At 47.6% G+C, this 9,996-nt stretch overlaps 1 protein-coding gene across 14 annotated transcripts; it reads right to left on the reverse strand.

Annotated features, from left to right (window-relative positions):
• Positions 1-2,320: 2,320 nt before the first annotated feature.
• LOC126515820 (apolipoprotein L2-like) lies at positions 2,321-9,543 on the reverse strand. Of its 14 annotated transcripts, none has more exons than XM_050165761.1 (8): positions 9,163-9,542; positions 8,918-9,011; positions 7,905-8,037; positions 7,358-7,456; positions 6,985-7,038; positions 6,287-6,368; positions 3,958-4,087; positions 2,321-3,565 (listed from the first exon to the last, which is right to left on the reverse strand). In XM_050165761.1, the coding sequence occupies exons 6-8, from the start codon at positions 6,297-6,299 to the stop codon at positions 2,710-2,712; spliced, it is 999 nt and encodes a 332-aa protein (XP_050021718.1). In that variant the 5' UTR covers positions 6,300-6,368; positions 6,985-7,038; positions 7,358-7,456; positions 7,905-8,037; positions 8,918-9,011; positions 9,163-9,542; the 3' UTR covers positions 2,321-2,709. The 14 variants fall into 14 exon arrangements, with proteins under 14 accessions (XP_050021718.1, XP_050021717.1, XP_050021716.1 ...); XM_050165760.1 differs by having other exon boundaries at positions 7,914-8,037; positions 8,918-9,014; XM_050165759.1 differs by having other exon boundaries at positions 7,358-7,749; positions 7,914-8,037; positions 8,918-9,014.
• Positions 9,544-9,996: the final 453 nt, after the last annotated feature.

Below are 9,996 nucleotides of genomic sequence, written 5' to 3' on the forward strand. Positions count from 1 at the left end.
GGGGGGGGGGGGGGGGGGGGGGGGGAGAGAGAGAGAGAGAGAGAGAGAGAGAGAGAGAGAGAGAGAGAGAGAGAGAGAGAGAAGGAGAGGTTGGAAATCAGAGACATTTCATCTCAGTCACCAGAAGACCAGAATGTGTAGGCTCAGGAGTCGCTGCTTTTCTCAAGGGAACCATCTCTTTGTTATCTTTGATTCCTGCTCCTGTCTGCCTTTTCCTGCTGCCTTCGCCCCTGGAGGTCAGGGCATTTCAGCTGATGGGCTGAGGTAGTGAATAGGGCTGTATAAATAGGGAGATTTGAGCTGCAGTCCTTCAGCCTTGATTTGGGTGTTTTCAGGTTTCTATTGAAAAAGGCCCCCAGCTCTTAGTAAGCCTCCAAACCTCAGCAAACTGACTCCATGATGGGAGCACCATTCAGGCTGCAAAAGTCAGCATGTAGACAGAACCACAAAACGGAAACAAAGACTTAGCCCATCAAAGTCCATACTTCTGAGAAAGTCCATAAGTGTACTAACCTTGCCTTTTTACTTCTGTGGTTCTGCTCCTGGCTGACTGTTCTTGTTAACTGAAGCACGTCAGCCTAGGATAAGGATTTTGTGCTTAAAAGCTCCCCCTGAGAAAGGATCCGTGCTATACTGGGATTCTGAACAGCCTTGTAGTCACTGGCCAGTCAATAAAGACTTTCTATTGACTTAAACCTGTATCTGAGTTATCTTCTCTCTCGGATACCCTACCACATACAAGTTTCCTTTACTGGAATCCCATGCTGGTGCTCGGGTCTATCATGTGACCTACAGTGTGTGGTTTCCTGTTCATGAGGGTGGTTTCTTGACTTCCTTCTAGACTAGAGATTAATAGAAAGAGCAGCTGAAGGTCTTGCTTTTACTGGCAACACAGTAACTTGACCTGTGTGCTTTGATGTGCACTGTTATAGGCATCCACTCCAGAGATGGCAGGTTTTTCTGCTACAGGAAGTCATATAAATGACATCATGGTCTCTCATGCAAGCTCTAAGCCTGCTTTGCCAGAGCGTTGGTTTAGTGTGCTGTGCGATGGGCATAGCAAACACTTACCCAGTTGACGGCCAGTAGCTAGAAAGTGCTCTTTTAGAGAAAGACCTATGTTGAATGTGGTTGTGGACAATAAAAGACAATTTGCCCTCTGTCTACTTTTCTTCAAATAATTGCATCCAAGAGAAGGTGGGTCTGACTCACTCTCCTAGTTAAAATAAGACAGAGGTTGACTTAGGCTTCTGAATACATGAAACATTTGTACAAAGATATCTTCTGTGAAAATGATTTGTAATCTGTAGACATTACTTAGGAGACACCTTGAGATGTACAATCCTCCCTTTCAGTTGAAATATTTTTGACTTTCTCCAAATAAACTTAATCTTTAAAGATTAAAAACAGTAAAGATTACAGTCAGGACATGCTGACACTTTCTGCATGTTTGGTCGCATGTCTCCTTCTCTTGGTTGGTTGTTTCATATTATAGTTTTCCCCAACGGTCAGCAATATTTATTTAACCGTAGATTATAGATGTGGGCAGAGCCAGTTGATATGAGACATCATCTTGCCTATCTCCCCTTCCATCACTGAGAGGGGCCGAGGCTCATAGGCTGGGTCTCAGGATCCCAAACTAGTCAATATATCCACCCCCAACTTGCTTGATCTCTTACTTAAACATCGCTTCCCCTATCTCCCCAAATCACCTACTGACCCAGCTCGACACTTGGAGATTGGTTTTAATTTCACTGGTCCTTCCTGCCACCCTGTCCCCTTCATGGGCTGCCCTTCTTCAAGAGTTCTTCCTGCCACCCTGTCCCCTTCATGGGCTGCCCCTCGTCAAGAGTTCTACTCCCTGTGCTGTCACCGCCACCTTCCCCAGCACCTCTGTCATCATATGGAAGGTGCCCGATGAACAGAGCGGGAGTTGGTACAGCTGATGCTGGACAGAAAGGGCTGTGGCTCACAACACATTGTCCTGTGGGAGGGAGGCTTGGAGCCTCCTACTCCCAGCTCTTCTGTTTCCCTGACCTTCCCATTACTTGCTCCTGCACACCCCACTCTGTTCATACCCACAAACCACTATGTGTCGTTAGACCCATTCCCACAATCTCTTGTCCTCTCTGGTCCCTCAGTTCAGGCTGCTGCCACATCTTTCCTTGACCCTCTAGCCGTCCGTATTAACCATACAGTGAGCCACAGAAATACAAACTCCTCAACACACAGTTCTATAGACTCACTACCACACTCTCTGCTTCCCCAACTTTCATTGCTGTTGCTGTGATAAACACCCAACAGAAAAGCAACTGAGAGGAGAAAGCTTTTATTCAGCTTATAGTTCTAGGCTATAGTCCATCACTGAGGGAGTCAAGGCAGAACGTCAAAGCAACTAGTCACAATGCATCCACAGTCCAGCGCAATGAGAAGTGAGTTCCTGCATGCATGCTTACTGGTGCACAGCCTGCTTTTCCTTATACAGTTCAGAACCATACCTAGAGAACAGAGTCATAAAGAAAAATCCCTCCCAAGCATGACAACTTGAGCTAGACAATCATCGAGATTGCCTTCCCACAGGATACTAGATTGTGTCGAGATGACGGTTAAGACTAACTACCTCATTCTTCCTCCAGAAAAATGCCTCAGTGCCTCTAGTTGGTCTAAGTCATCTCAGCTGACCTCTGGGTTGCTCAGGGGAAGCTGTCACTAAGAAACCTGGAGGGTCTTGTGGATCTTGGCAATCTCTCTCACCTTGTTCTCTAGCTCCTGAGCCAGCGCCCGCAGTTCTTTGGCTGACTCTGACTTTGCTCCACCATGTAAATGCATAGATTCTCTTACAAGGTCATACACATCGACTGCCAGGAAGACACCTGCAGTGGCTGCCCCTCTGATTTGGGCCTTTTTGGTCATTGCCAGAGCAGTGCCTTTAAAGACATTCTTCACCTGACTAGCTTGTTGGGCAGAGATTCTTCCAGCAGTCATGAGGAGCTTGCTATCTGCCACTAAGTGAGGGTTGGCTATGGCTACCCTAATGGCACGGATGTTTTGTCCCAAGATTTTCAATTCATTGAAGACACCACAGAACGTTTTATAAAGTGTGAGAGCAATATTCCCCAGGTCAAGAACTTTCTTCATAGTATCCATGGTGTCTGACAACAGGCGCTTGGCTTTGGCTTCATCTGACCACTTGCTTGTTTCTTCCACAGCTACAGTGGCAGTACTGGCCACAGTAGCCACTGCCCTCAGCCCCACCCCAGTGGCTGCGAGCAGCAGACTGCCCCCTGCTGTCACAGGTGCCAGAGATAGACCCAGGATGCCCAGGACTCCAGAGGCAACTCTAGTGGTGTTGGTCACCACGTTGGAGATGGTGCAGCCCTTGTGCACCCGGTCAAGGTGGTCAGCCAGAGCTCGGAGCTTCCTGATGTTTCCCTCTATCTTCTTTTTCAACTGAGGAAATTCTTCCACAAACCTCTTCCTGTCCTGCAGTTCTTTTTGAAGCCGTTCTTTGTCCTCCACGACTGGGAGCTGCTCCAGAGCCTTCCGCAGTGCAGCTTCCTCATCTCTGTAACAGAAGAGGTCAGAGCATCAGAAAGACGGCTTGTTCGCTGTAAGATGGGTTCCCCAATATCTATCTCATGCAAATCACAGAATTACGTTGTAGAACCAATGGGAAGGAGTTTTACTATGTGCAGGACTCTGCATTCTACAAGAAACCCCAGACTCTCTACAGTCTACAGGGTGACCACAGACACTCAATGGTTCTTAGTCCATAGGTGCAGTGTGTGAAGTCATGTTAAGACACACATTAGTGATAGGCACATGATAAAGATGGCTCCACTCAAGGTCTGTGCCATGACTACCAAATATTTGCTCATTGGGAACTCTGTAGGTGAGCACTGGGGTGTGGGATCAGAGCAAAACTGGGGACATTCTGGGGAATCCTGTGGAGATGACCTGGACAATTCAGCCTCTGCCACCAACACCTTCCAAGCGTCTTTTTCGGCCAACAGGAACTGCAGGTCTCTTCTGCTTGCTGAGTCCTGCAGATACTTAGTGACTTCCTGGATGAAGGGTTTTCTCAATACTTGGGAAGAAAAAGAATGAGGTTAGAGGTCAGCATGGAAGAGCCTAAATGGCAAAGAGCGTATGGCACTTGACAGCCAGAGTATTCAGCATCTGCCATTGGGGGCATTAATGGAGTCAACAATGCTAGGGAATGTGTTGTGCCTTCAATTCACATATAAAAAGCCTTCTGGATGCGAACAGTTTTAGAGGTGGGCCTTTAAGAAAGAGAAGAAATGAGGATTAGATGATGTCATAAATATATGTCCCTAATCCATGGGAGTGTGGCACTGATAACAAAAAGAATAGATACAGTAGTATATTGTCATCTATCTGCCTGACTGTCTGTCTGTCTATCTATCTATCTATCTTGGTGGTCCTCAACCTTCCTAATGTTGTGACCATTTTATACAGTTCCTCAAGTTGTGGTGATTCACCCCAGCATAAAAATTATTTTCATTGCTACTTCCTAACTGTAAATTTGCTGTTATGAATCATAATGTAAATATCTGTGTTTTCTGATGGTCTTAGATGGCCTCTGTAAAAGGGTCTTTCAACCTCCAAAGTGGCTGAGACCCATAGGTTGAGAACTACTGACCTACCTTCTGACCTATCATCGTCGATCTCTATGACTATGTGTCCGTACCTCCACTTGGTCCCTTCCCGCCTCTCTGTCTCCATGCACACAGGAGAGGAGGTGTGTAGTCTCCCAGTTAGGCTGCCGCTACACACCTGGAGGAGTGCCCTCACCACACCTACCTGCCATTCCTTCATTGTGAACTTTGGCTTTCAGAACTGAGAGAGACAGAAGTCTTAGGTTCAAGCCCTCAGCCTGAGGGATGATGGGATGGCAGCTGTGTCGACTCATATACCTATCTGTCACGGTGGTTTGCAATGAAATGAAATGTCTTCTGCTCTGAACAGTTGGAAGGTGTCACAGTCTCAGAAAGTGACAACCTTGCAAGGGTGACTTCCGTCTTCCTTAAGGCTCTTGCATGTCATCACTGGCATCAGAGCCTATGAATGGGACTTACAACCCTCAGAAGTTTGTGACATTAGCTTGTTGGATAAAGGTAGCATTTCAACGAAAACAACTAACAATGTCAGAAGTAATTGAATGTAGGAAAAGTGAAGCTAGCTGTGGTGGTTTGAACGAGAATGACCCCCATAGGCTCATTAATTGGGATGCTTGGTCCCCCATTGGTGGATGTTTTTGGGAATGATGGCCTTTTTGGAGGAGATATATCACTGGGTTTCAAAAGCCCACTCCACTCTCAGCTCCCCACCCCCTTCTCGCCTCATGCTTGTTGATCAGATAAAAGCTCTCAGCTCTGTCTCCAGCACATTCCTGCTTGCTGACATGACGGTCAAGGGCTCATCCTCTGAAACTGCAAGCCCCCATTAAATACTGTCTTCTCTAAGTTGCGTTAGTCATGGTATCACCGCACAGCAATGGAAAGAGAACTAAAACGGCAGATGGCACTAAGGCGGGAGTTATTGCTGGGACAGGCCTGACCGTGACAGCTTTTATAGATAAATTTTATTGGCGGAGGAGATTTCGAGACAGCCTTGTGTTGACTCTGCCACTTGGCTGTTCTACAGACCCACAGCTAAAAAGAGCAAGCCAGTGAGTGCCGTTTCTCTGTGGCCTCTGCACCAGCTTCTGCCTTAGGTTCCTTATCTCCTTGAGTTCCTGACATTGATGGTCTTTGCTGATTAACTATGGTTTGGAAAGTGGAAGTGAAATAAACGCCTTCATCTGTGCTTACTTTGGTCCCAGTGTTTAATGACAGCAACGGGAACCCTTGTTCATATCCTAGCTGCAGTGAGTTTTCATAGGAGACGAAGGACTCATTCGCAGGAGCTGCCAAGCTTGGGGAACCTGGTGTGAATAATATCACACACAAGTGTTTTCCTGTGTGGTGGGGAGCTTGGAGTCTCCTCAGACTTTGGAAGTTGTCACTAAGCCATATGACCGGCTCTCCTCCACTTCTCTAGGCCCTCCTAACCCCTCTTGAGAAGCAAGGGAGGGAGGAGGGGAATCTGAGAATGTTTCTCAAGACAGGGCCAAGAAAGAGAACTCCTCATACCCAGGTAGAGGAGTCTCCTCTTGGCACATTTTGGAGGCTTTCTTTTTATCTTCTACTCAACAAGCTCTCAGTGTGGAGGTCCAGGGTTCTAGACCACACTCAGGAAACAGCCAGAGAAGAGGAATCCATACCTTTGGAGGCCATGAGGGCTGCAGGGTCCCTGAAGACAGGTGTGGGGTCTCTCTCAGTTTTTATGCACAGCTCTCTGTGGGTCTAAAAGGAAGAGAAAACAAACTGTGGGATTGAATGGGGACAGCTTCAGTGGAGGCTGCTGTCTCATGGTTCTCTGATGTGGGATTCCCCTCTGTATGCTTTAATATGTTTTATTGCCATTGGTTAAAAAAGAAGCTGCTTTAGCCTATGGCAGGGCAGAATATAGCTAAGTGGGAAAACTAAGCTGAATGCAGGGAGATGAAAGGCAGAGTCAGGCAGACACTGTCCAAGAAGCAAGATGTGAGGTAACGAACCACAAGCCTCTATTATAAAATAATAGAAATGGGTTAATTTAAGATGTAAGAGCTAGCTAGGAATATGCCTGAGCTGTTGGCCAAACAGTGCTGTAATTAATATAGGTTTCGTGCTATTATTTGTGTCTGGGCTCTCAGGAGACGAAAGCACAGTCTCGATTTACGTTTTTTCTAGCCATGAGTTTCCAGGCTTGAGTGATCTAGTTGTGAGCAGCTAGGCACAAGGGGGTTGATGATATGGGTTCTTGCTAAAGGCACCATATGGCAAGAGAGCTGGCGTCCCTATCTCATGTGTCCTGTTTTATAGGCTACAGGACCCCAGAGGCTGATAGGAAGAAAGACTGGCATTTGGGGTGACTTACCCTTGGTTGAAATGTCTGTACTCTTGTTCAGGGAGGCCACTTGCTTGTTCCTGGCTGTCCAGAACCGAAATAATCACACAGAAACTATATGAATTGCAATACTGTTTGGCCAATAGCTTAAGCATATTTCTGGCTAACTCTTTTATCCTAAACTAGCCCATCTCCACTAATCTGTGTATTGCCATGTGGCTGTGGCTTACTGGATAAAGTCCCGTCCCATCCCTCTATCTCCGGTGGGACTATATGGTATTTCCCTGACTCTACCTACTCTGTCTATATATATCTTTGGCAGCCTGTCTATATTCTGTTAAATCATTGGCTGAAAGCAGCTACTTTATTAACCAATGGCAATAAAATTCAGAGCATACATCACCTCCCACATCACTCTGATTTTCCTGTTTCGGTGTCACTCTGTGCTTGTGGCATAGCCCAATGAGAAAGTATCAGTGGGCGTAGGTCCTGGAGCTAACCCCTAGTATCACAAAATAAACGAAGGGAAAAGAGATTGGAAAGGCCAGGTCTCCTTCACGCTTCCTTTAGACCACCACCTCCCCCATGCGCTAATCTGCTACACAAAGAGCATCTTAGCATCCGCATCCTCTGGATGGGAGCCAGGACGATGTGTAGGTGATCCCAATCCATCCATTCTGATGGTCAGCTGGAAGCCCAGGCTGGGAGCCTCTACTCCCTTGCTGTGCACAAACTCTCCAAGTGGGGCAGATAGAAGCTCTCAGCAAGTCTCGATTCCCTTTGGTGGAGCCTTTCCTAGGGCAAGGAGATGGGGGCTCAGGACAGCTAGAACCTGGGAATCCTTAATAAGCTCCCCAGTCACGTTCAAGCCCATGCATGCTGGACAGAGGGTCCCCCGCCTACTGCATCCCCCCTTCATTCCATTATCTCCCCCATTTCCCTTACTGTACCTCACTGACCCTCCAAGCAGCTTCCAGGGCTATAGGACTGTGAGTCTGTCCCTCACAGGAAATGTCACCCAGTCTTATATGGTGCCCAAACCAAACAGAACAGCCTCATTCCGTGTGACCCGACTGCCGCTGTCTGGAATCTGGAGACATTCATTGGATATTTAGCCACTAACTTCTGACGACATAGCTCCGTTCAAGGAGAAAGTGTGGATTAAAAAATAATAATGAAGCTTCTAGGACTTTCTGATTTTACAGACACAGAGATAGTCTCCTCTACCCCCACCTGTGATCTGGACTTTGACCTTGTGCTGACAGAGCTCAACGTGCTGAATATGGGGTTGTACAACTTGTCCCTCCATGCCCCACACTGTGCCCTGCCCACCCAAACACACAGGCCAGTCTGTCTTCCTTCTTGACCCCTCACTGACTGGGCAGAGGCTGGGGAGGCCCAGGGGAGGCGGGCCTGCCTCCTACCTGCTCAGCCTGCTTCACCGAATCCTCAACAAGACTCAAATTCCCACAGGGCCTTGGCACGAACATATGCTCAGAGACACAGTGTGTGGCACAACTCCTGGGCACCTTGAAGCCCCCAAGTCAGTCAACATTTGTGCAATCTGGTATTGGCAGCAGTAACTACCCAGGGCCAACCTCAGGGTGCACAGGACACATGAACCAGTGAGGTAGGGGTTGTCTGCCCGCCTTTCTCTACATCCTTCATTCCCTCCATTTCCAAAGGAGTGAGGCCCCACAACAGCCACCTGCCCTGGGAGCCTGTTGGCCAGGTCTCAGGCAGACTGGCACTTCATCGAGGCTCTGGGAACCTTGGTGATCTCATCTGAGGGTTTCCACCCTTTCTTGTGCTTATGATGGAGAGGGACAACAAGAGTCCGCCATGACTGCAAGTCTACACTGGGTTCTGGGCTGATGTCTAACCTCTATCATTTTTTTTTTCTCTGCAAGAGCTTCTCTGGGAGGAGGAGCAGGTAGGGGAGATTAAGAGGTCCCCAACTTACCAGAAAAACCTTCCCCTGGTTGAATTGGAATCTTCCCTGTGCGTCTGCTCACTGGCTGCGCAACAGTATCCCGGTAAGGGGCAGCTTCATCTTTCTGCTGGTTAACACACAGCAAATACACAGCAATCGAAACTGAAAGCCCCAACTTCCCAAGCAAGGTCAGACCCACACAGTAGAATACCACCTATAGGGTATCACCCACATTTTCACCCTACTTCCTGACCCACACAAAGGAACAACCTTACCTTGACATCCCAAGCCTTTCTCAGTCCATAGCATCTTGAATGGGGACTTCTCTGTGAGCTTGAGCAGCAAAGATCTGCCATGACAGATTGTGGGCCCTCCATAGATCACCCCCTAAATGTCCCTGCTCTGTCCACACACTCTCTCAACAGAACATTTCTTCCTCCTCTACCTCGGCATGGCCCCCATCCTGGGGTCTTGGATGCAGACAGCGGTGTAGTTGCATTCAGCAATCTGGCACCCGGGTATCTGCTTTCATGGCTTCTTCAGCCTCTAGCCCTGTTCTGCTCCTGGAACCACCATGCTTGTTTCTTCTCAGAAGCCCTCAACATCTTCCATGGCAGACTCCCTCGTTCCCCTTTTGGCTCCTAAAGTAACGTGGGGTCAAATCCACCGTCAGGGCAAAAAGCTCCTGCCTCTAATCTGGCATAGCTCCAGGCAGAAGGAAAATTTACCCAAAGCTGAATGAATTACAGGGATCAACTGACCTTTTATTACAATGGGCATCACTCCAAACATGTCCTGGGGGTTGATGTCCATCTCCGTCCAGCCTCTCAGAGCAGGTGACACTGGATCTTCACACAACTGCCAGGAACTCATTTACTTAATTGTATGGTTCGAATTTTAGAATCATTTCCTAAAAACTAAAGAGCTCATTTTTTAAAAATCAAATCATTACCTTATAATTGATAATGTTTGATAGTGGGGAGGTGGCCTGTGATTTTTTTCCAGGTGTTGAGGGGTAAAGGCTTCCGTACTACAGTTCAGGAACCAGTCAAGACTCAAGCCAAGATCCATATTCAGACAGTAGACACTTGGGAGCACACTTTCCTTTT

This window comes from Alexandromys fortis, unplaced genomic scaffold (assembly GCF_014885135.2).
Source record: "Alexandromys fortis isolate MF-2015 unplaced genomic scaffold, M_Fortis_MF-2015_v1.1 scaffold_157, whole genome shotgun sequence".
Lineage (NCBI taxonomy): Eukaryota > Metazoa > Chordata > Mammalia > Rodentia > Cricetidae > Alexandromys > Alexandromys fortis.

Bases quoted from the DNA above. Each gene is read 5' to 3' on its own strand.
- LOC126515820 (XM_050165756.1), bottom strand. From the start codon at position 9,264: ATGGAGGGCCCACAATCTGTCATGGCAGATCTTTGCTGCTCAAGCTCA. The intron at 4,088-6,286 runs GTATGGATTCCT...TTTCTTCCCAAG, and splicing joins AGCCCTCATGGCCTCCAAAG to TATTGAGAAAACCCTTCATC. The intron at 3,566-3,957 runs GTCATCTCCACA...CTTCTGTTACAG, and splicing joins GCAGAGGCTGAATTGTCCAG to AGATGAGGAAGCTGCACTGC.